The sequence below is a fragment of the Brassica napus genome, chromosome C3 (assembly GCF_020379485.1).
Source record: "Brassica napus cultivar Da-Ae chromosome C3, Da-Ae, whole genome shotgun sequence".
In the NCBI taxonomy this organism is placed as follows: Eukaryota; Viridiplantae; Streptophyta; class Magnoliopsida; order Brassicales; family Brassicaceae; genus Brassica; species Brassica napus.
In genome coordinates this window covers 6,641,813-6,667,315 of record NC_063446.1, presented here as the reverse complement: position 1 = coordinate 6,667,315, position 25,503 = coordinate 6,641,813, and the positions used below count along the sequence as shown (strand labels likewise).

The following is a 25,503-nucleotide window of genomic DNA, read 5'->3' as shown; positions in this document are numbered from 1 at the left end:
CCGTTCATATACAAACCCCTTGTACAAACAACGTGGGGATATGCTACACATGGAGCCTCTCTCCAAGTTTCTTCCTGATCCCAATACCGCAACCTTGTGCTCCAATCTCGAACGCCAAACATCAAGGGCAAGCACTTTGTATTGATCTTCAACAGGATCGTACCCCAACATATACATGGGGCGTGGAAAATTTTGTGGAATATATTTGAATCGGAAATAGGGAAAAGTATGGACTTGCCTTTTTTTGCTTTTTCTTTTTTTTTTGGAACACTGCCTATTTTTGCTAGGGTTACAAATTCCAACGTCCTTGAAACCGGCCCCGATGCAGATCAAGCCCTGACATGCGTTATACACCTTTTTGCCTTCAGTTTTGACTATTATCAGATCTTTGTTCGAAGAAGAAGAGTGTGAAGGTGCGTTTGGGTTAGGCGTCGAGGCTACCAGAATCTTTTCTCCGTAAAAATCAGCAAAAACAATGAGGAGACGAGGGGGAGCTGTGATATTCAAGTGCATGTTTCTGAAATCTCGGCTAGTGATGATAGATGACCAAAGCTTGGAGACGCATCGAAATCTCAATAGAGTTTTTAAAGGCAACCCTAAGAGTATATTGATCTGGAGATCGAGAGGGATATAGAACGGTTTCATCGTATAGATATCGATGCTTGCTTGGGACAGAAGCTTTGTGTCTTTACTAAACCCTATAAAAAAAAGAGATTTGATTTACTTTATAGAGAACTAGGGTCGCTAACCCGCTGATATTTTAACAAAAAATTATTTTATAAGTAAATTTATGTTATGTTAACAAAATTATAGTTAAAGAAAATTATATAGTTAATATTAGCTAAGCAATGAGTTATATGAAATTTGTAAATTTTGAATCACATTTGTTAGTATCAATAAATCAATTATGAAGCATTGCCAAATTTTAAAGATGTTCCAAACACGGAAAAGCAAACATCAACAAATCAGTATGCCATTCGAAAAATTATGAAGTCTCCACATTTACTTAGTGGTGCTTAGCGAATGATGCTCTTAGTGATCCAGCCATCTTACTTCAAATTTTAATCACCTGAAGTTTAAATTTCAATCACCTGAAGTTTAAATTTCGAGAATCAAAAAACAAGAAAACTGTATATAGTTTGAGGAGACAGAGAGAGAGGGATACAAACCTCGTGTATCTGCACGATTGTTGGGATGGTTTAGAAGCCTCATTGTACGTATCTCTCTCTGGACTTGAGACTGTAGACCCTTTTGGAAGGCATACCGTTTATATGCACACAAAGTGAATATAACGATAATTGGCCTAAATGAAGCCCACCAATACGAGCCAACTTCTTTTACGGCATAGATACCAAATAGTTGGAAGGTATTTTACAAGATGATTCAGAATTTTTTTAACATCTAAGCATGATTAACGGGGGTTCTTAGAGTGGGTTCTTAGCGGAATATAAGAAATCAACTCTTAATTTTTAATTAAAAAAGTTAAAGAACCGGTTCTTTAATATCTTATTTAAGAACCAGTTCTTAAATTTTTTACTTAAAAGTTAAGAAACGGTTTCTTATATTTCGTTAAAAACCTCACCCTAAGAATCCCCCATTAATCATGCTCTAACATCGGGTCTCACTCAACATATGTCCTATCCGGATTTAAGCCGAATAGCTTGCCGAGATGTGGGCCGTAGAAATAAATTTGATAAAATAATCCATGTTTTACTTAAAAACAAAAAATTTAAAATATGCAACTAAAGAGGATATAACCGCTATTTGGCAACAGAAGTTTGTCGGTTATTCATAAAATTTAATTTATAAACATAATGTATAATTCACAATAATAGTTTGGTAATCCATATTAATAGCATGATTTGAAAATGTGGATGAATGTATATTTGAAGAAGGCATAGCTTCGAAGTAATAGAAAGTAGAAACCTAGCTTAGGCCTACAAAAAGATAAGATAGCATATGAAAAAAGAAACAACCCTAAAGATGTTAATGTCATTCTTCAAACTTGTAAATATTCCTTTCTTTTTTGTTTTGAACACCCCTTATAAATATTCCTTATTATTTACAGAAGAGATTATGCAAAAAGGAAATAAAATTACACACTAACCATTGATTGAAACTACTGCTTCACCTCGCCGCATCAGAGACACACCTAATTAAAATCAGACTATGTTCTGCATATGTGAAGGCACGTGCCTTTGGTGCTGGCTTCAATTTTCTATCCTGAAGACTCTTCCAAACCACTTGTCACATTAACCCCACGAGAAAACATGAACTGGTCCTGAGTCCTGACCATAACATCACAATTATAATTCTTTTTTTCTTAAAAAACATTACAATTATAATTATATAGTATTGGAAATTCTATTTACATTTTAAGTTTAAAAATCATAAATCCATTCAAAGTCTCTGAAATTTACAATTTTCCGATATTTTTCCATTATAACTAAGAAATGGAACAAAACTGATGAATTACAAACTTACAACTTAAAAAGCCTAAACAAATTAATGCAAAAGCTGAGATTAAATAACATAAATCAGAACCAATTCTTTCTTTTTCTAAGTTTTTTGGCCACCTTAAGAGTCAGACTATATAACTATAAATCTCATCATGCAAAGCTCTGAGCCGACCCGAATACCAGAACCAACCGGGTCAGATACAAACAATTATCAAGAACTGTCCACCTAAGACGAGCCTCTGTTTTTTTCTCTTCAGATAATACTCTATCTCTCAATGTGTCGAACCGTTACTCTCAGTACTCCGCCGCACCACCTGATCACCAGCCTTCACGTCATCATCACCATCTTCATCATCGTCACAAGTACAGCTCTTTTCAGCCGGCGTCGCCAAGCAAGTAGGTTTCACGTCTCCGGCCATAATCACCAAGAACTTCTCCGGCAAAGGCACAGCCTTCACCGCCTTATCGGGTTTCACATCTCCGGCCTCAAGATCTCTGTCCCTGCTCTGGTCCTCCTGACCGTCGAGATAACCGGATAGACGCCAGTAAGAGCAGGCGAGGATCAGAAGAGCGAAAGCTATGAGACCAAGCATCGCCGCTAAACCACCGAAAAGATAAGGAACCGGTGAATGCCACGGCGAGTGAGGTCCTCCCAAGGTTGTTCTGTTCCCGTCGACGTTCTCTCTTGGAGGGTAATATTGTCTTCCTTCCATTTTCTTAGAACTTAGACAGAGAAAAAAGTGGGTTTGAGTTTTTTTTTTTTTTAATAGAAAATGTTTTGGTGAGAGGAGGAGAAGTGTGACGATGGGATTTATAGAAGAGAGCAAGCGAATTAACGTTGTGGATTGCGTGTGACGTATAATATAATTCATTTTATTTTATTTCGTATGAGATCCTTTTTGGTTAATTTTTACTACTAATCTTCTGTATATTATAAAAATAAATAACAAGAGAAATAGCATAGGATAGCAATGAAACATATTTTTATAAAGATAGTATACAAAGAATTTTTCCTAAATAGTATTTATTAAGAGTTCAAAGTAATTTTAAATTTTTTTATTTATTTATGATTTACTATTTAGCGGGTGAAATTATGGTAAAATTTAGGGTTTAAATAATTTGACTATGTTATCTTTTAATAAATGTAATTTTGGAATTATTCCCTTTGTATATATTTTGTAATAATTTTTATATGCTATATACGATATTTTCCCAAAACAACAAATTCAGTTTATGTTTATTGATAAATCAAATTATCTTTAATGATGATTGTGTGGGGAGTCGTGACGTTAATATATAACTATGATTTGTACTTAATTTTGTACCGTTTTCTAAGAATTGGTAATGTATCCAAATGGAACTAATTAATCTGATGTGAATTCGTAACTAAAAAAGCACATCAACTCATTTTTCTTTGATTTCTAAAACTTATAGAAAATAAATTGTGCTATTCAAATTGATGCATCAGCAAACGCTTTAATCGACTAGAATTTTTCTTGTATTGTGATTTTTGCGGTTGCAAAGATTTAAAATTATTGCAGCTTTTTTCAACCTGCAACTAATTCTACAGTTTCTAAAATCGCCTACATAAACATAACTCACATTATAGTTTCTATTGGTGACATGTAATATTAGAGCTGAGTTACAATAAATATTATAAATCAAATTATTACGATCAAATGTTTTACTCAGAATTTTACATCAACAATTTATATTTACATTCGTATCAATAATGATTATCCATGTGAAAGCCAAATATTATAACGAGTTTCTAATTTTATGCGTATAATTAAGGTTAAGCATGCATCTGTATATACATATAGGGAGACGCCGAGACGTCTAGTGTATGTGACCCAAACAAAGGTGGTGTATTGGTTAGGTGATCAGTTGGGACCCAAATAAGGTGGTGTGTTTCTTAAAAGTATATGTTACTACATTAAAGCTTAATCAGTGGATGGTTTCGAAAAATATATTCGATTCAATCATACTTTGAAGATAAACACTGTAATTATAATATAAGTAAATCATTAATGTGACGCTAAACACTGTTTTGGATAACTAATAACCATTTTCATAGTGTCTAATCCACTCAAACACCCTCGATTAAAATATTGCAAGACTTATATGATAATATCTTCTTAGTACTAGCTAGCAGTTATGCTATTCTATAGTATTAATAGTCTCAGTGTTAAGCAGTTTAAGTGTCACATTTCTGTTCTCCCAAACCGAAATGGTTTTATTTTTCTTGATTATTAACTTGATTTAGACCAAAGCCCATTAGCTTTTATCCTTCTTTTCTGGCCCGTGTAGTAAACCCTAAGGTTTCCTCTTCTTTTCTTATAAAAATGAGCCTCCTCATTCTCTTCTCTCCCATTAGAAATCAGAGCGAAACTTTGCAAAGTTCCAGAGAGATCTGAAAACCCTAGCCGTCAAGGTTTCTCTTTTCTTCTCTCTCGTTCTCTCTCGCCTGCGTCTCTCTCTCTCGCCTGCGTCTCTGTCTCTCTCTTTCTCTCTCTCCCCTTGGTGTTCGCCGTTTGCTGAAGGCTGGAGCCAAGCCGTTGGAGATCCCCGATGAACCGATCCAATTCTATGTCCAGATCTCTCCTTGTCTTCTTTCTAGATCTTGTCGCTGGTGAGGTAAGGAACCCTAGTTCTCGTTTCCTCCATCTCTTTGTTCTCTTTTATGTTGGATCTCTCATCCCATATTCTTTGGTGGTAGCACCAATCCTTTTTGTTGTAGATCTGGTTCGTGGAAAGCTATAAGCTTCAGATCTGGTTCTACTCTCTTTTCCATTCTCAGATCTAAGGCCAAGGTGAGGGCTTGTTGCAATCTCTATCTCCTTCTATCATTATCTCATCATGGTAGAAGTGTCTAGGTTGATCATTCATCCTTACTTGTTACTTTCTATAGATCTACTAATATAAATAACTATACATATGATATATATAAATATCTTGATGCTTGATGTGTGAAAAACATAGATCTATTGCTAAGGTTGTTAAAATATGGTTGAATGATGTTTGAGGATTGAATGTGATGATTGTATTGATTGGGGTTATTATATAAGAGGATGATATCTTTATAATTGGGAGATGTAAATGAGTTAGAGAAAGGCTTTAAGGCCTATGTGTGCCGGTGTAACGTGGTGGAATGACATATATGTATGTCTCGGGCATTATATCGTTTCTTGTTGGGTCATGTGGCAATCGTTTGAGTTGGCATGATTCATCGCCGGAGCGGGCATGCGGCGTGCCTGTAAATAAAGTAACGTAGAAGCGTGATGTCGTGGAAACAACGTGGAACGTATGAACATGGTGGCGGATCAAGCGTGAACCGGTGTCGGTAACTTGATTGCGTGAAGGCGTGAGACAGCGGGATGTCGTGGAGACAACGCAACATGAAAGTTCTCGCGCGACAACATGAGGAACGCGGGTACCGATTTAGGCGGCGTGGTCTCATTGTTGGCACCGCCGGGGTTTATCCTCGTTTCTTGTTGATTGCTTTTGATTTACTGAATGTTAAAGTTAGATGCTTATGCTATGTTGTGTGTTGATTGTCGGGTGATTGATTTCGGGGCTCCTAGAGCTTCCCTCACTGAGCTTTTGTCGAAATGCTCACCCCTCCTTCTTCCCTTTTCATTTCAGGTTCGGCTCATATTGGTGGATTTTTGTCTAAGACGTCCTGGGATCCTAAAGACACATTGTTTCGGTCTTGTGGCTGGAGACAAGTGTCATGATATCGCCGACCATTTCAGCTACGCTGGTTCGGGGTGTTACATTAAGAACATCTAATTGATTAATAAGTCTGTTCTTCTAATTCACAGAAGAGAAGTAAAACGCGAAACACGAGTCATGAAATTGATGAAGAGATGGTTTAGAGGCCTTTTAGGGGAAATAGACAAGGACAAGAGACTGACCGTAAACGGTTCCTTTAAAGTAGCTAAAATTAGGTGAGCGATGCAAACGTGAAGGGATGGCCGCAAACGTTGTAGCCGTTAACGCCAAACAAATAAAGCGAGCGTTACCTAAAACAACTAAAAAGACTATAGCATACATACTTCAGCTCTCGGAGACATTGGATTTTAATCTATGAACTTTATACGTAACATATGGGTGATTCTAAAGAAAAACAAAAAAAGAAGAAAACAAACAAACAAGCGAATACGTATGGGACATGGAAACTCGGAAAGCAAGGGATTAAAGACTAACATTCACAACGGTTTTTTTTTTTTTTTTTGTAGAGTTAGTTATCAGATGTATTTTAATCGATTTTTTTACATGTATCCTAATAAATAGCAACATAACAAAAAATAAGAATCAAAATATTTTCTTCAATTATTATGACCTGAGAATCTAAAATTATTTACTTCACACCCAAGTCAATTTAATTTAGAAAAATTAGACCAAAGAACAATCCGTCTATAATCTAACAAAAAAAAGTGATTTGGAAACTGAAATTTAATCTCGGTAAAATATATTTGTATGTCCACGAACATGAGTTCAAACCGAGCTAAAAGAAAACTGAATCTATTAATTACTTAACTTGATAATCATCCATTTTTCTTTTCTATGTTTTATTATCATAAATCATGTGGAAGATAAAAAATATTTCAAAAATTGAAGATATAAGAGAATTCATTATTCATGGCAAAACCACCAAGATAAGTGGTAACCTTTTTTTTTTTTTTGGCAACAAATAAGTGGTAACCAACAACCATAATATGCTTTAACAAATGATCACTGTCGATTTTATGAGCACTATGCATATCACCGCAGTAACGAGAAACATTCCAACTTTTACGTTTTAAAATGATCTGAATGTAAATATTAGAAGAATACAAAAAGAAAATATATAAATTTTTAAAAGGAAAAGTGGAACCCCCTCAACGAAAAAGCTGGAAACAACGTACCAAACCATATCCCTGAGGCCTCAATTATCTCATCAATGCTAAAGATATATACCTTGTAAAATATACATGAGATAACTAAAAGGGTCCCTCACATTTTTGCACCCAGTCTATTTGGATCAAACTTTACTTGGTCAAGTTCCTATCATATGCTCTTTTTTTCTGTTTAGTCAGACACATCGAGAAAACGATTAGAATCACTGAAAACAACACAACTCACTCTTGATGGTGTTCATATTCTTTTATCCATCAGTTTGTTTCAATTGTTAAAAAGCTAGCGTTCAAAATTGTACGCAACTCGTTTTAAGATATTGGAGAATCATTCATGCATATTTGTTTACTAAAATGCTGTTCAGAATTAAGTTAAACAACAAACTATATAGACCAGTACACTATTAGTAAGTTCAGTATCATTTTTAAAATCAAATCGTTCAAAGTAAATCATTTAAATGATAAGTAGTAGACGCGCGACCTTCTTTTTCTTTCTATATTTTGCCGGGAGTTAACTTCCCTTCCCACATATAACATAAACCATGTGAACACCACTAAACATTTGATCCCCCAAACTCGATCGGCGCTTGCTTGAGAAAATCTACAAGCTATTCCCTGCACATTATTTTATCGCTTTTATTTTACTATTAGCAAATCCTTCCCTATTATGGTAATTTAGCTGTTTACATTTCAAAAATATATAGTATGTGATATATGTATTATTTTATTTGTTATATTAAAATCCTGGCAATGAAAGAAAGAATTTCTGCGGAATATTTGTTGTGTTTGTTCTTGTCGTCTAACGAAGTTTCGTACTATTCGTATGATAGATATGTAATTGAATAATGATTTGTTGGAAATATTTGAATAAATAATTGATAGTAAGGGCCCATTTCTCAGCGTCAGCTTCCACTCAGAGGTAAACGTCAAGGACACGAGATAATTCCATCATTTCCAATCACTTGCGTTTTTCTTTTTTCTGTCTATTCCAGTCGCTTACGTTACGTCCTCATTTCCACACTTTTTTTATTTTTATTTTACCATTACTGATACAGATATAATGGTTATTTGGTGAGTCCACTTATTATATTCTGTTAATAATCTTCTACGATCTATAATTGAATATAGAAGCGAACATTTATATATTAAAAGCTTCCAAAGTAAACAATGTTCTGAAAAAGAGTCCAACCAAATCCCACTCTTTCATTAATCTATTGCGATTAAGTTAAACTCTCGTTGTCACTACTATTTTTATATACATGGATTCTCTAAAGTAAAGCCCATGGATTAGGATCCGATGGGTGTACTAATTATCCCAAATCATATTAACAGTAATTAGGAGCATGCTAATTCCTAAGTATAACAATAATTAAAACAGGAGTATAAAACTAATAAAGAATTATGTGGCTCGTATCTATTCCCTAACATGAGTTTAGTAATCAGTATTCGCCTATATTAATTGTGTTAATGCATGAATCTACATATGGACTCTATTAAAGAGACACGTCTGAACTTTGAATTGTGGATAATATAGAAAAATAACTTGGGAATACACAAGTTTCTTAATTAATTTAATGGTAGTAAGTTAGTAACTGTACGATAAAATACATCCTTTTTTTTTCCATCTATTAATATCAAAAAAGGACTAAAGCCCAGAACCAAAAAAATATAAAATCCAAAAAAAGGTAAAACAAAAGGACTAACATTGGATTCAAGCCCAATCGTCTATCCAAAACGGGCTACAATTAATACACTCAGAAGCCCAAAGGACTAAAAACCCCAGCCCACGAACACCTCGCGATCCACGTGTTGGAGAAATAGCGAGGCAAGATCACGTGTTGCAACCTCAACTGCGAGGAAACACGCGTTACTCTACCCTTCACACGTCATCGCCGTTCCGAGAAGCCAACGCCGGTTTCACTCGCCGACGTTTCACCGCAAACACCGGAATCGGAAACACAACGCTCATCTCTTAACCCTTCCACAGAGAGCTTCCATCGACCAATCGAGATCTCATCCGGGAAACACCACCACACTCACCACGCTTTTGCTTACAGATCTCCGTTCATCGGAGATCAACCTGGCGGATCTACGAATCGACGAAAAGCATCAACCACCTACAATCGATCCTACAACTCCGAGTATCATGCATGACCGATACCCATCAAAGCTTGAGAAGGAGAGGCAGTGAGACAGAGAAGAACATAGTCGTAGATCGAACGGAGCCGGGAAAAAACCCGGACTTTAGCCGGCGATAGCGATGCTTGAAGGAGCCATCACCTCCCGGAAACAAAGCCGGCCGTCCATCGCCGGAGAAGAAGGCGAGAACGCCGGAGTCAGAGCCGGTTGGATAAAATCGAAACCGGAAACCAAAAAACCCGACGGTTTCTCTCACTTTCAAGACAAGATCTAATCTCTCTGAAAGATTTTTTTGAAGATAAGAGATAAAGATTGTTTGAGAGAGAACTCTCTCTAGAAGAGGAGAGAGACTCATTTACGATAAAATACATCTATATTTGGAGATAAAGAAAGCTCCATATTCCATTTTTCGTTTTTTTCTTTCTGAGAAATGCTTTTGCGCAGAGAATATTTGTAATAATAAAAACTATAATAAATTTAAAGAATATGGAGTCTGCTAGCAAAGAAAAGAAGACTGAAGAGTAATAAAATGGTTTAGGATAAAAAATACAAAAGATTTTTTTTTGGGTAAGATAAAAAAAAAAAAAAAAGATGAAAAGCATGTGAGATGGAAGTACAATAATTATAGGAGACATGAATAATTTGATTGTTTTCTTACAAGAAATGTAGTCCCACGTCTTAATAATTTGATTTTAATCTTTTTGGAACAACATTATTTTGACCCCCACATATAATATATATACAGTATAATACTTCTTGGAAATCTAATTTTTTTTAAAAAAAAAAAAATCATTTTCCAGTATTTTTATATAGACATATAGAATAAAAACCTTGTGTTTTTTTTTCCAATCAGATTTAACACGCTACAATAAAATAGTACTCAACAAAATTTAAGACAAACAAGAAATCTAAAAGAAATAGGGATATACAAACAAAAATAATAATTAAAGAGAGAAACAAATAATAAAATCGAAGCCGAATTAAAGCTAGGTTTAAATTTTTATTTCCTGTTTTTAATTAGTAATATATCTAAAATTATCAGTATATGTCGTCATTTTTTTTCTCTATAGGAAGATTGTTTGAGATTCAATAAGCGTGAAGGAATCGAAAGCGTTAACTAGAAAATTCCGTGGTTGAATCTTAGTAGCTTGGTCACTCTAACATTTTCATTGAAAATTTTGTAACGATTTTTGAATAAGCCAATATAGGGAGAAAGTTCCATTTTTCTTGCTAAGAAGCTCAGACACTTAGCCAGGCATGCTCAGTTCATATTGAGGCTGATAACATATACAAGCTAGAGTTTCAAAAAAAAAAAAAAAAAAATATATATATATATATACAAGCTATGGTCTATGCGTTTATGGCGTAGCTTGCAACTGTAGCCCAACACACTCAGAGGCCTAAGCTGATAACAAAACAGAAGTTGAGGCCTTTGAACAAGTCAGCCAACGGTCATCTGGTCTTCAGAAAGCAGCAGGACAAAAGAGGTGTACGGAGAAGAAGACAATGGAGCTCTGAAATAGATTTGATCCGTTGGTAGCAATACCAGCTGGTTGAATCACCTTTACATCTGTGAATCTTATCGTTAACATTGGTATCTAGATTGTTCTGATGAACACTATAAGTGTGTGATGTAAGTCATTGGTTTCAAGTAAGCAAAATAAGATTATTCAAAGAAAACCCTATCTTGTGTTCAGTTCTTCACATGGTATCAGAGCCAGGTTATATGTACCAGCCTGATGGGTTTGTTGATGAAGCAAGACCGAATCATGTATGTCGTTTAACTAAGGCGTTGTATGGTCTTAAGCAAGCGCCTAGGGCCTGGTTTGACACTTTCAGTGGCTTCCTCATAGAGTTTGGGTTCTCCTGCAGTAGGTCTGATCCTTCTTTATTCACTTATCACAAGCAAGGCAAGAGTTTAGTTCTGCTTCTGTATGTAGATGACATACTACTATCTGGTAGTGACGATGAGCTACTAGACAATCTACTTCAAGCTTTGAACATGAGGTTTGCTATGAGGGATTTGGGAGAACCAAGTCATTTTCTTGGGATTCAAATGCAGGCCTACACTGATGGTATTTTCTTACATCAACAGGAGTATGCGCAGGATATACTTCATCAAGCTATGATGGCAGACTGTAACCCAATGCCAACCTCCTTGCCAGTGAGAATTGAGGATAATGCGTCCTCACTATTTCCTGAACCTACGTATTACAGAAGTCTCACCGGCAAGCTGCAGTACCTAACAATAACGAGACCAGATATTTAGTTTGCGGTAAATCTAGTCTGTCAAAGGATGCATGCTCCTACAGCTTCGAATTTCAGTTTACTGCAAACGAATCCTCCGTTATATTAAAGGAACGTTGGAGTATGGTCTGCATATCAAGAAGAATGAAGGTTTGGTCTTATCAGGGTACTGTAATAGTGATTGGGCGGGCTGTAAAGAGACGAGAAGGTCAACCACATGCCCGTGTACCTTACTTGGACCTAACGTTATCTCTTGTTCTACCAAAATACAGCAAATGGTGTCTAGATTGTCAACGGAGGCGGAATACAAAGCACTCTGTTCGACGGCTCAAGAGATAACTTGGCTCTCGTCCTTACTCAGAGATTTCCAGCTACCTCAAACTCAGACGACGATGCTGTTCTGCGACAACCTCTCAGCGGTGTATCTAAGCGCCAACCCAGCTCTACACTCAAGATCGAAACACTTCGACACCGACTATCACTACATTCGGGAGCAAGTGGCGTTAGGCCTTATTGAGACACAATACATTCCGGCAGAGAAACAATTGGCTGACATTTTTACAAAGTCTCTACCTCGACGTCAGTACAATGAGCTTAGAGGCAAACTTGGCGTTGGTGTTGCCCCCACCTCAAGTTTGAGGGGAATGTAAGCCCAACACACCCAGAGGCTCAAGTTGATAACAAAACAGAAGTTGAAGCCTCTAAACAAGTCAGCCAACGGTCATCTGGTCTTCAGAAAGCAGCAGGACAAAAGAGGTGTACGGAGAAGAAGACAATGGAACTCCGAAATAGATTTGATCTGTTGGTAGCAATACCAGCTGGTTGAATCACTTTTACAGCTGTGAATCTTATCGTTAACATTGGTATCTAAATTGTTCTAAGCAAAATAAGATTATTCAGAGAAAACCCTATCTTGTGTTCAGTTCTTCACCGCAACTAAAAACTTATTTTTCCATTTTTGCATCGTAATATTTGTTTTTCTTTAAAAATTTACGTCGTAATATGAAGCATCAAGACACGAACCCATGCAAGTAAGAGTTATATTCAAGTAATCAATTTAGATTTCTAGTCTAGTTTCTTTGTAGTCGGCACGTATTTTTCTTGCCTTATCCCATTTCCATATCTCGTTTTTTCATTAGAGTTAGTATTTTATTCTTCTGTTTTCTTATGGTTGGTTCATGAAAATTTGTACTCGAACCATAAATAGTTCTATTTGGATTGATTTATATTACGGTTTGAATTGAATTTTTCAAGACAATTAATACAGCAGTAAAAAAAGTAAACAGAGAAGTTCAAAGTAAAAATTTTAATTTAGTCTACTTCACAAGATCATACTAAAATAGGATCGAAATTAGCAAATAAAAAAATAACATTTTCGAATTGACTCGACTGAGTATAATTCATTTATGTTTGTTTCGTATGGAAGAATTTCATAAAACCGATCATAGTACATAAACGATTTATTAATAGTAAAAATGTTTTACCCCTTATATATTAGTGGATTTGGTACTAAAAGACACTACTGAGAAATTGCAAGTGGTTCGCACGTACAAATAGCAATTAGTACTTTTATGAAAGTTATGTCCTATTGATCCAATCATATATGTTCTTCTACGAGTGTCCATCTACTCATCATCCACTCCAAAATCTTAGTTACTTCTTGTCTGAAACCAGCCTTGCCAATTTGGTCTTCTTTAATTATTTCGTAGTATACTTGTTCATATGTTTTTTATGTGGAAGTGGTCATTCACAATTACAGTGCTGACATATATGATAAGAAGTGATTAGTTTAATATAAACAAGTCAATCTCCTTTGACGACCAAAGATTGGTGAGGGACTCTCTTGATGTCAACAAAAGTAGAGTAGTCTTTGCTCATTGGCTGTTTCCATGGCTCCCCATCCATTTGCATAAACGCATCTTTCCATTCTCCTCCTCTTATCTCTAGCCGTATCGCAGCCGCCTGTTCGTAATAAACAATTTTCAATCATCCAAGTTTCATGACCAATAAAAAGTAAAGTAAAAACTATCATCTAGTTCCTGTCCCAGTCCTAGACGAGATTTGAAAACTTATTTTCTAAATAAGAATGCATTCTTATATGAAATTTACTATTATATATGAGAATAAAAATCAAATATTGTCCGGTCTTACTTATATGGGCTATAAGATCACAACTAACGAGGGTAATAATGGAGTTTTTTAAGTGGTGGGTCCCATTTTTTTTTTGTAAAAATAGGTGATAGAAATGATGAAATAATGATCGATTTTGGTTAGTTTCTTGCACTGTTCGCGGGCTCTACTGACACGTAGCGGTCCGCGATTGGTGCGTTTTTAAAATTTTTTTTTTAAAAAAATATATATATCTCTTAAAAACCGTGCACTACGGTTTTAAAGTTAAAAATGGCCTAGGCCTGGGCAAAATAACCGGAACCGAAGAACCGAACCGAAACCAAACCGAAATATCCGAAACCGGAACCGGACCAATACCCTAAAATACCCGAACGGTTCCTATATTTTTATATCCGAAATAACCGAACCAAACCGGAACCGAACCGAGAACCGAACGGGTACCCGAATATATAAAAACATTAATTATATATACATATAACATCACTAAATATATATTTTTAATTTAAAATTCTATTAAAAGTATTTGAAATAGTTGAGGATAACTAAATTATTATAAACTATCCAAACTACCCGAAAGTATCCGAAACTATCCGGATAGTTTTATCCGAAATATCCAAAATAATCCGAAATATCTAAATTTTTTAATCTAAATCATCCTAATTATTTGATATTTTACCTTAAATAACCAATATTTTATCCAAATTATCCGAGCTACCCGAACTATCCGAACCCGAACCGGATCCAAATGAGAACCGAACTTTTTTCGGATATTTTCCGGTTCCTATATTTACTATCCGAACCGAACCGAACCTGAAACTATCCGAACCGAACCGGACCGAAAATAGGTCAAGTACTAAATGGATCCTCTAGCCCCTATCCGAACTATCCGAAACCCGAAATACCCGAACCGAACCGAACCGATACCCGAAATGCCCAGGCCTAAAATGGCCTATGGTCGGTCCATATGGATAAGGACCAGGGGCGAAGCCACAGCCAGCACAATGGGTGCATGTGCACCCCCTATTTTTTCAATTTTTGTTTATTTTGTAACGTAAAATGGTAGAAAATATTAGCTAAGAAAGAAAACTCTCTTTATTGCACCCACTAATTTATTTTATACGCTTTGATGCACCCAGTAAATTTTATGTCTAGATTAGCCCCTGATAAGGACTAGTTCAAAATTGGCTAATATATTAGACCTAAAAGTCTAGTCTAGTCTTGAGACTTGAGAGCCTAATAAAAGTTAGCTTGTTAACAACAAAGCAATAATAGCATGTTTGATGGATCCCATCCGTCTTGGTTATGGGGATTGGTATTATATGTTGTGCACCGTGCACGTGGCTGGTCCTGACCCTAATTTATTTCATAATCTAAAAATGGATCCGGTTCTGACTAACCGGATTCGGGCTATACCAAAAAGAAGTACCTGTGCAATGTGTTTGGCAGAGATGAGTTCAACCATAACGAAAGAAGCATGCCATCCTTGCTTTAACCCAAAGATCTCAAGAAGCCCATCATCGGCTTGAGCTTCCACAAAGCCTCTCTGTTACGTACAGCCCAAACAATCGTTAATAGTGTGAATTATGAAGAAGAAAAATGAACTGAAAATGAGATTTGTTTTACTTTCTCAAGATAGTCTTGTTTGAGATTCCCCCATGGGTTTCTTCCACTTCCATAGCTATGTAGATTTAATGCAACCACTGCTCTTACACTATTCCAAAACAGAAAACAAAAACAACAGTTTTATTAGAAACCCAATTAGAATGTGTCTCATTTGTGTTCTTGTCTCATAAATATTATGTAGAGATACCTTTTGGGAACTGGTACTTTCTCCCACTCGGATGAGTCTAACTTTTTGATATGCAATGTCATTATATTCTTGAGACCCCTAAAATCCCAAAAACACAAATTAGTTTAAACCCCATGATTTTGAGGTTGGAACATATGTTGTTCTTGTATTCTATAAAGACCTTAAACCCGGATCATTTGTGCAATGCGTCATGAACCAACCCTGAGAGCAACCATAGCCTGAATATATAATCTGCAACAACAAAATGTTAGATTCCTTTCTAAATAATCAAACTCTCATTAGATTTGGTATGTACCTTATTGGCGATAGGGCCATTCGCAAGGTTAGGCTTTTCATTGCGCAAATGGTGAAAACCGTAAGCCACTTGAGCATCCATACCTATACTAAAGTAATTGTAGAAGACTCCTTCATATCCGTTCCTGGATGGAGGAAGCTCTCCCTCTATCTCCAAACTCTGCCACAACAAAAAAAATTGACTTATCAACCATATTCCATCATAATTTTTTTTGTACAAATAAAAATCAAACCTGGTCAATGATACATTCTTGTGTGGTCTTTAGAGAATAAGGAGGATCCTCTATTTCCCCAGAAGGCATTGTAATCAAAATATTCCAACTACATTAATATTTCAAACATTAAAACATAAAGCAGACAAGAGATTTGTTCATATCATGATTTTATGTTACTAATCTTACCTATCTAGACGGCTTACTGGAGCAATACTTGCCCTATAGAGTGTTCGTTTTATGGCAGACTTCCATGCAAATGGGAAAGAACCTCCCTAAAACACCATTACAAATGTAATAAGAACAGAGCTTAGGAGACAAGTAAAGACAATTAAGAACTCTTTTACCCATCCGAAGCTTCTTGAAAGATCGTTTCCAGTTCCGAGTGGCATTATAGAAACCGGAGGAACAGGTTGCCGGTTTTGTACATTGAGTTCACCGAGACATCCTAGAACCCAACCAACAGTTCCATCTCCACCTGCAACCTGTAATAAAAGTGATCAAACAAACCATTGGCAATTAAAAACTTTTAAATTAAAATAATTAACAAAACTAAATTAAAGTTACCACAATCCTCATCCTCTCACGAATCTCTTTAGCACATTCGTCTCCTCGTGCTGCTAACACCTCTAAGCAGCCCAAACCATATCTAATAAACTCGTTAGGCTTCACTTCCGTTAGATCAAACACCTGTTCTTCGCTGATGAGATTCTGGAGACGTTCTTTTATAAGTGGACCTTGACGACCACCGCTTTTGGGGTTAACGAAAACCATCAGAGGAACCTCCGGCGTTAGGTAGGAGGAGGAGGAGGAAGCGGGGGAGGAATCGTCTTTACGGAGGATGCAGTCGCGGATGGCGAGACGGAGGTATTTGGGAAGCATAACTCTTTGACGAAGCTCTGCTTTAGAGACCCTTATGCTTGCGAGGTTGACAAGTTGAACGACCTTCATCGCTCCGAAGGAATCTAGCGATGAATGTCGTGGAATCATCCTCGCCGTTAATGAATCTCCACTCGACGACGGTGAGTCCATCTCTTATCTCTGTTTCTGGATGAAACCACTAAAAAGATTGAAGCTTTTTAATCTCTGTGACGAATCTATGGAAGGGGTATGGAACTCGATGACGAATCGATCTGGGTTTGTGCGTACGTTTGCAGACGACGAGACATGAGTAAGATACGAAGCTTTGAATGTTTTTTTGTTTGTTTGTTTTGATCAGAGAGGAAGAGAGGGAGAGATTTGCTCTGTTTTTGACCCTTTTGTTATCGACCGTTGAGCTTATTTTCAGGATTAATTAATAAAATAACATTTGTCATTCCCACCAGAGTTCGTTAACTGTTCGTTAGGAGTCGTTGTCTTTATGGGCCTAAGTGAAGCCTAGTAATATTGGGCTTTTATCAGGGGCCGTTTTAAAAAAGCCTGTGTATTTAGTCTGTTATTGCAAAGGATTGTCGATGGCGGATCTGACACTGTCGTTACCGAACAAGAAGAGTAAACTCAAACTGAAACAGAAAGTCCGAAACTTTTAAGGTAAGCTTCTTCTCTTGTCTTCCTTTAGTATTCTTAGGTCTCTTCGGACACTTGTAGTTGTGATTGCCGTTGACTTTTTTTTCCTGTTAATGCCACTGGTTATTGGGAATTGGGATGTGAAGTTATATAGTATCTGAGATCAAAATATGTGTTGATAGTTTAGAATAAGTTTCCAGTTGATCGGATCTGGAAGCAAGAACTGTTAGTTTGGTGATGAAACAACTTACCAATGATTTACTCTTTTTATAGATAATGTTTGATATAATTGTGTGAATTGTATATTTCAGATGACAGTGACAGATTTCAAAGTGGTGCTAGAGACATTGACATTCCCTGCTGGTTCAGCTCCCTTCAAGAGTTGTCATGCATCTACCATCGTTGAGGTTAAGACCACTACAAGTCTCCACTGTTATTCTAGAAGTTTTAGTGATGTATAAACTTAGGAGTTTTTTTTGTATATATATTTTTGTTAAAAAAGGTTGAAGAAGATCACTTTTTGGCTGCTTATTTCGGAGGTACGTATGAAGGAGCATCTGATGTCAAAATCTGGTTGCAGCATTTCAAGGTAAGATTACATAGTCATAGTGTTGACTCTTGAGATCATAAATATGACTAAACAGTTGATTGGTTTCTCAGGATGGTCAGTGGGAATCACCGGTTATTGTAGATGAAGAGCCAGGCGTTCCAATGTGGAACCCTGTCTTGTTCAAGCTTCCTTCGCAAGAGCTCTTATTGTTCTACAAAATCGGCCAGGAGGTTCAAAAGTGCTCAAAAAAATAATATCACTAGCTCTCACTTTTACAGAACACAAGTCTCATTTGCTTGTTTCATGCCTTTGATTTGTTTTTTTTTTCTTTTTCTGGTGGAACGCTTAGATGGAGCGGTTGCATGAAACGATCATATGACAAAGGTAGAACCTGGACCAACAGAGAACAGCTTCCTCCAGGGATTCTCGGACCCATTAAAAACAAGGTCTCCTTCTTCTTGTAGCTTCCTTTTGATTTCAACCTTTTGTATTTGCTCAGAGACTCTTACCTTCCTTCTCCTATCTTTCTGCAGCCTATCTTGCTGGAAGACGGGAATCTCCTCTGTGGATCATCCGTTGAAAGCTGGAACTCTTGGGGAGCGTGGATGGAGGTTTTGTTTCAACCTTCCTACATCCATCTAAGCATATGCTGCATTGCTTTTAACCCTGAAACGTGTGTGTGCAGGTCACTTCAGATGCAGGTAGATCATGGAGAAAGCATGGCCCTATATACATTCAAGGAAAGAGTCTTAGCGTGATCCAACCGGTTCCATACCAAACCGCAGCTGGGACATTACGTGTTCTACTCAGATCATTCACCGGCATTGACAGAGTCTGTATCTCAGAGTCTTCTGATGGTGGTGAGAATTGGAGTTTCGCAACAACGACTGTTCTCCCAAACCCTAATTCAGGTTTCTTGAAACCCAAGCAATTCGTTAAACAGAAAGTCTTGGCTTTTAGGTTTTGATTCATTTATGAGTTATTCATGGACAGGTATTGATGGAGTCAAGCTAAAGGATGGTAGGCTAGTGCTTGCTTACAACACCGTATCAAGAGGTGTGCTCAAAGTAGGTGTTTCTTTAGACGATGGTGATTCTTGGACCGATGTTTTAACGTTGGAGGATACTCCGGGAATGGAGTTTTCGTATCCGGCGGTTATACAAGCCGGAGACGGGGATGTCCACGTCACTTATACGTATAACAGGACACAGATTAAGGTATGATTAAGACAAACTAATTGTGATTAACAAAAAAGAGGTTAATGAGTTTGTTTTCTTATTATTCAATCACTTTGAGTGGTCTCTGTACGCAGCATGTAGTGCTCAAGAGTGCGACAGATATTGATTCAAGCTATACCGGAAACACTGAGAAGATGGTGGAGGACTCGTGGGTTTGGGTTAGTGTCTGAATCATTAATGTGGAATTGGACATTTTCTTTGAATAAATGTAAATAAATTAATTTAACTCAAAAACCAATTTTTACAATGGTCGGAAACTTGTTTTTGAAAATATTGATCGGGAATTTGAAAGATGCAAATTTCTTAGTTATTTAGAAGCTAATCATGTCTATATAACACTTTTGCAGAATACATGAGATTTCAGCTCGTGAGTTGATCATTTGTTGGCAGCCTGTTATGTATATACGTAAACACATCTTTTGTATCATTCTCGATCAGGTTCAACATCTTAACTCCATGTCGTCTTCTTCTACGGGTCTGGAGAAACAATACCATCATGCCATTGAGCTGAATACCCAGACTTATGTAACTTCTAACTCAGTTATATAACTTACCTTTAAAAATAAACAAAATATACGAAACTATGGAAATGCCGTATAAACAAAAGGAAAACTTTTTCTTTCAGTTACAAAAAAAAAAAAAAAAAAAAAAGGAAAACCTCATTTTACAAAATATTTTTAACTGTTTATAAAAAAAGAGATGAGATAATTAATTATTTTTAATAATTAAATTATATTAACAATTAGACTTGGAATATTTCGATGTTTAGTACAGTTCAAAAAAAATATTTTGATGTTTAGTAGTATTTTTGTTAAATAGTATATTTAGTCACTATTGATTTTACAATTTTACAAATCTATTTTGCAGTAAACATGTAATTAAAGTTTAGAGATCTAGAGTTTAGCAATTCAGGCGTCAGGTCTCTCTTCCCCAACGGCGATGGAATTAAAGAAAATGTTACTAGGATCGTCCATATACTTCCTCGACTCTTCACATCAACTAGTTGCATGTGTGATAATTTTCCAAATTGACAAGAGATCATCTTTTTTTTTTTTGGAACACGACAAGAGATCATCTATTCCTATTAGTTTCTCAAAAAAAAAAAGCATCTATTCTTATTAAATAAATTAGACAAGCAAAGTCGTCCTGTCACACTTTCTATATTGGTATAAGAGATTCTTTGACTTAGATAATCTGAACATTGAGGAATCGGTAATAAGCATGCATGCGTACTACTTCAATTTTGAAAACCTACTTTCCTTTCCTTATTTCTGGAAATAGTTAAGAAATAATAACAGTATTAAAAGCCCATCAGAGAGAAGAACAGAGAAAGAGACAGGAGCTTGACAATGTATTGTCACATCTCAAAGTATGTGATGATTACACCTATTTATGCGTTTGCAGCTTTTTCTTTGTACTCCTCTTTCATGTAAAGGGCGATTATATACAATTAGATTGAATTGCAGTAATCACTCACCCGTATCTTATGTTTGAGAAGAAGATAAAAAGCTTATTAGCGTTCATCTTACAAAAAGAAGTATTTCCTAAAACAAATATAATATTCTTTTTTTTGAAAAGGTAAATATATATATATATTAGTCATGTACATTGCACTATATATATGTGTCTTTTTGAGAGAATACAAATATATTAGTATTTCTTCAACTAAATACTATCAGAATAGAAATATATGCATGTATAATGGACGTTACCACTGTGTTGATTACTACACAAGAGAAGGTAGGGAAGGACAAAAAAAACCCTATGAATCTCCTGTCTAGTTTTATATAAACAGAAGTATTTGATTAATTTTTGAACTAATTCAATGTATTATAATAAACATGACCGATATTGTTTTTTTAAGCCATAAATTTGTTACAAGTTTGATGAAGACATTTGACAATTGTTTGGCGGTCTTGTGTCTTTTCCTATTTTCTGAAAATGGAAACCCTAATTTTCTTAAATGCTACGTAAAAAGAGAAGAGAAAAAAAATTAAAGGTAAAATATTCCTCCCATTTCGTAATCCAGACGGCAAAAAATGTGACAGAAACCAACAGTCTCAGCTAAAAGTAAAATCTTAAAACCGAGGCATATCTTGATAAGAAAAAGGTGCAAACTATTTTGGAAATAAATATTTTTTTCCGTCAAAATCTCAATCTGAAATCTTAAAACCTATTTTTCGTCAAAATCTCAAACTAAAATATACTAACAAACAAGTTAAGAAAGCCAGTTCAAAAAAAAAGTTAAATATGTTATTTAATATTGGGGTTTTTGCCAAAACTAGCCCACAACTTGATTTTAACCCCAAACTTATACCCAAACTTGAATCAAATGCAAAACTAACCTAAAAGCCTAGTGAAATTACAGCTCAGCCCCTTGTGACCAAACAAAAAAACAGAAGCCATTTTTACGAATATAGCCCTAGTAAATCGTCTGAGTCGTCTGAGATGTTGGAAGTCGTCTGGACGACTGAAGTGTAAGTCGTCTGGTACCGGTTTATTTTAAAAATAATTTATAAATCTTGTAAAAAAATATTTTGATGCGTGAAAAATAAAAATCAAGTAATTATAAACAGTTTTAAGTGATTTAAATTAAGATATGATAAAATTGATTTGTTTTGAAGATAGATGAGTGGAAGTAGTGAATCATGAAATATTTTGGTTTAGGAGTTTGGCAAACATATGTTGTAGTATTGTAAGTATTGTTAGGGTTAGATTTTGGAAAACTAAAATGTTTTTTTCAAAAATTAGTTTTCACCTATATGTGTTTATTTATGTGTATAGTAAACACTTTTCAAGTTTGATTTGATTTTATGAAGTCTTTAATTAGATAATTAAGTTTAGAGGTTATGTTTAGGGTGTGGACGACTTATATTTCAGTCGTCTGTTGAATAATTTACTCGGACGACGTATATTTTAGTCATCTGTTGAATAATTTACTCGGACGACTTACATTTCAGTCGTCTGGTGAAGAAATTAAAATAGATGACTTACATGTAAGTCGTCTAAATATTCCCGCCTAAAATTTTTTAAAAAAATTATTTTCCCGCTTAAATAATTTAAACCAGAAGTCGTCTGGAAAGTCTTCTATTTTAGTTTCCCGCTAAAAATATTTAATTTCCCGCTAAAAATATTAAACCCTTCTGGACGACTTACATGTAAGTCGTCTGTTTTAATTTCTTCACCAGACGACTGAAATGTAAGTCGTCCAGGAAGTCGTCTGAGTAAAAAATATTTAATCTAATTGGATTTTTTGTCTCCCTATATAAAGAAAAATTTACACATTCTCTCTCCTCCTCTCAAATGGCTGCAACAAAAATGTAATGTTCATCATTCTAAAACTCTCCAACCTCTCTCTAATCTCTTTGACTTGAAAACACCAAACTTTATATGAATTTTTCAGTTTTGTCTCATGTATTTCTTACTAATCTATCTCTTTTACAGGTTTTTAATCAAATAGTACTCATCTTCCATTAATTTAAAGGTAAATCTATTAATTTTAGAAATGTATTTTTGTGTGTTCTATAAATGTAGATTTATCTAATCTTCCACTAATTTTCTCTATTTTTAACTCATTCGAACGTTTTTGGATATGCAGGTTTTTCAGATCTGGATTTGATATGCAGGTTTTTCAGATCTGGAAGACTTCTTGGACGACTTACCTGTTAGTCGTCTGGAAGTCGTCTGGACTTCTTGGAAGTTTTCTGACAAAGTCGTCTGGACTTCCAGGAAGTCGTCTGGACTTCAGGGAAGTCGTCTGGACTTCCAGGAAGTCGTCTGAACTTCATGGAAGTCTTCTGACGAAGTCTCCCTTTCATAATAGATCTGAGCGTTTTGGTAAGTTCTTATGTCTGATTTTTCTTCATTTGGTAACTTCTTGTTGTATAAAGTTCTTACTTTTTTCCCAAACTAAATCTCTCCAAACCCACTCTAATCTCTTTGACTTGAAAACACCAAACTTTATATGAATTTTCTAGTTTTGTCTCATGTCTTTCTTACTAATCTATCTTTTTTGCAGGTTTTTAATTAGATGGTACTCATCTTTCACTAATTTAAAGGTAGATCTATTATTTTTAGATATGTATTTTTGTGTGTTCTGTAAAGGTAGATTTATCTAATCTTTCACTCATTTTTTCTGTTTTTAAGCCATTTGAACGTTTTTGGATATGCAGGTTTTTCAGATCTGGATTTAATATGCAGGTTTTTCAGATCTGGACTTCTTGGAAGTCTTCTGACAAAGTCATCTGGACTTCCTGTAAAGTCGTCTGGACTTCCTGTAAAGTCGTCTGGAGTTCCTGTAAAGTCGTCTGGAAGTCGTCTGAACTTCCTAAAAGTCTTCTGACAAAGTCGTCTGAACTTCTTGGAAGTCGTCTGGACTTCTTAGAAGTCGTCTGGACTTCTTAAAAGTCGTGTGGTCTTGTCTACTCAAGTGGAATCCAAGCTTGTCTTTGTAGAGGAATGATCTATAATAGTTTTGTTTGTGGTCTGTTTTATGAATTGCATGTCTACTCTTTTAGTTGTGAATTTTTTGTAAAATCAGTAATAATGTTTTCCAAGATGTATTAAATGTGCTAACAATGTGTTTACACATTTACAAATCAATGAAATAATAGACTTCAGTAGCCTTTTTCTTATCTTTGGATCTCTCATATGCAATAATAAACTCCAATGGCCTTTTTCTCATCTTAATAAACAAGAATGTTGGTAGCTTTATATTGATACAATATTTTAAGAAGTATTTTAACCTTTCTTCCAACTCATAACAATAGTCATCATTATTGTCTATAACAATAATACTTAAGAGATGGAAACAAACAATAGTAACTAGTCAAAGCATATCATATTTTATTATAAGTTTGCGTTGAAAAACTTAGTCAAATTTAGTAAAACTAAGGGAGAGAACATATTTTGTAAATATGAGTTTTACATATCTTGAAGTTACTTATCACTCTTAAAAATACAAGTTATTCAAAAACTAACGTAGAAGACTTAAAAATTAGCGGAGAAGACGCGGACGACTTCAATCTAAGTTATCCAGACGACTAAACTATACGTCGTCTGGTCAACACAGAGGTTATTTTTGCAATTGACTTTGAAATCTGTTATTTCGGACGACTGAAAAATAAGTCGTCTACTATTGTTTGGCTAAAAAAAAAACTCCAAAAAAGCTAGACGACTTACATTTCAGTCGTCATAGGTTAGTTTTGCATTTGACTGGATAATTTCAGAAGTTTGACTTTTCTGGACGACTTACATTTCAGTCGTCTAGTGAAAATTAAAATAATAATATTTTTTTAAAGTAGACGACTTACAGTTAAGTCGTCATAGGTTAGTTTTGCAATTGAAAAAAAAAACTTCAAGATTTAATTATATACAGACGACTTATAATTCAGTCGTCCACGAGACGACTGAAATGTAAGTCGTCCAGGATTTACGAGGTTTGACCAGAATCTCAGAAAAAAATCCTGGACGACTTACAAGTAAGTCGTCTCGTGGACGACTGAAGTATAAGTCGTCTGTGTATAATTAAATTTTGAAGTTTTTTTTTTCAATTGCAAAACTAACCTATGACGACTTAACTGTAAGTCGTCTACTTTTAAAAAAATATTATTATTTTAATTTTCGCCAGACGACTGAAATGTAAGTCGTCTGGGGAAGTCAAACTTCTGAAATTATCCAGTCAAATGCAAAACTAACCTATGACGACTGAAATGTAAGTCGTCTAGGTTCTTAGGAAATTTTTTTGAAACCAAACAAAAACAGACGACTTAACTTTCAGTCGTCTCAGGTTACAGATTTCAAAGTCAATTGCAAAAATAACCTCTGCGTTTACCAGACGACCTCCATGTAAGTTGTCTACAGCCAGATGACTTCCCAAGTAAGTCGTCTGACGAACAGATCTGGAAAAAAACTCGATGTCATACCTTAAATTGGTGAGATAAGTTCCTTAGCATACATAAGGCTTCTCCAAGCACACAAAATCACAAACGAAAGTAACCCACCCAGAATCGTTAGCTTCT

The 25,503-nt window shown here is 35.5% G+C and overlaps 3 protein-coding genes and 1 long non-coding RNA gene across 9 annotated transcripts; 2 read left to right on the top strand and 2 right to left on the bottom strand.

Moving 5' to 3' along the window:
- Nucleotides 1–2,380: 2,380 nt before the first annotated feature.
- Nucleotides 2,381–3,247, bottom strand: LOC106385203 (protein GLUTAMINE DUMPER 3-like). Its single transcript, XM_013825148.3, has one exon. The coding sequence runs from the start codon at nucleotides 3,170–3,172 to the stop codon at nucleotides 2,732–2,734; it is 441 nt and encodes a 146-aa protein (XP_013680602.1). The 5' UTR covers nucleotides 3,173–3,247; the 3' UTR covers nucleotides 2,381–2,731.
- A 1,096-nt stretch (nucleotides 3,248–4,343) lies between these two features.
- On the top strand, nucleotides 4,344–6,561 carry LOC125584186. Its single transcript, XR_007321178.1, has 3 exons — nucleotides 4,344–5,096; nucleotides 5,179–5,272; nucleotides 6,105–6,561. It is a non-coding gene; the product is annotated as an uncharacterized LOC125584186 (long non-coding RNA).
- Nucleotides 6,562–13,419: 6,858 nt separating this feature from the next.
- Nucleotides 13,420–17,307, bottom strand: LOC106387192 (diacylglycerol kinase 4). The gene is made up of 10 exons (XM_013827008.3): nucleotides 16,757–17,307; nucleotides 16,537–16,674; nucleotides 16,379–16,464; nucleotides 16,211–16,298; nucleotides 15,979–16,137; nucleotides 15,844–15,914; nucleotides 15,684–15,761; nucleotides 15,497–15,584; nucleotides 15,300–15,416; nucleotides 13,420–13,705 (listed from the first exon to the last, which is right to left on the bottom strand). The coding sequence occupies exons 1-10, from the start codon at nucleotides 17,219–17,221 to the stop codon at nucleotides 13,547–13,549; spliced, it is 1,449 nt and encodes a 482-aa protein (XP_013682462.1). The 5' UTR covers nucleotides 17,222–17,307; the 3' UTR covers nucleotides 13,420–13,546.
- Nucleotides 17,308–17,532: 225 nt separating this feature from the next.
- On the top strand, nucleotides 17,533–20,606 carry LOC106387193. Of its 6 annotated transcripts, none has more exons than XR_007321177.1 (11): nucleotides 17,533–17,719; nucleotides 18,007–18,102; nucleotides 18,198–18,284; nucleotides 18,356–18,483; nucleotides 18,595–18,691; nucleotides 18,779–18,856; nucleotides 18,931–19,156; nucleotides 19,239–19,462; nucleotides 19,558–19,641; nucleotides 19,831–19,921; nucleotides 20,351–20,606. XR_007321177.1 is itself a non-coding variant. In XM_048752251.1 (11 exons), the coding sequence occupies exons 2-10, from the start codon at nucleotides 18,007–18,009 to the stop codon at nucleotides 19,837–19,839; spliced, it is 1,029 nt and encodes a 342-aa protein (XP_048608208.1). In that variant the 5' UTR covers nucleotides 17,533–17,719; the 3' UTR covers nucleotides 19,840–19,877; nucleotides 20,351–20,606. The 6 variants fall into 6 exon arrangements, 4 of the variants coding, with proteins under 4 accessions (XP_048608208.1, XP_013682464.1, XP_048608205.1 ...); XR_002656715.2 differs by having other exon boundaries at nucleotides 19,831–20,008; XM_048752251.1 differs by having other exon boundaries at nucleotides 19,831–19,877.
- Nucleotides 20,607–25,503: the final 4,897 nt, after the last annotated feature.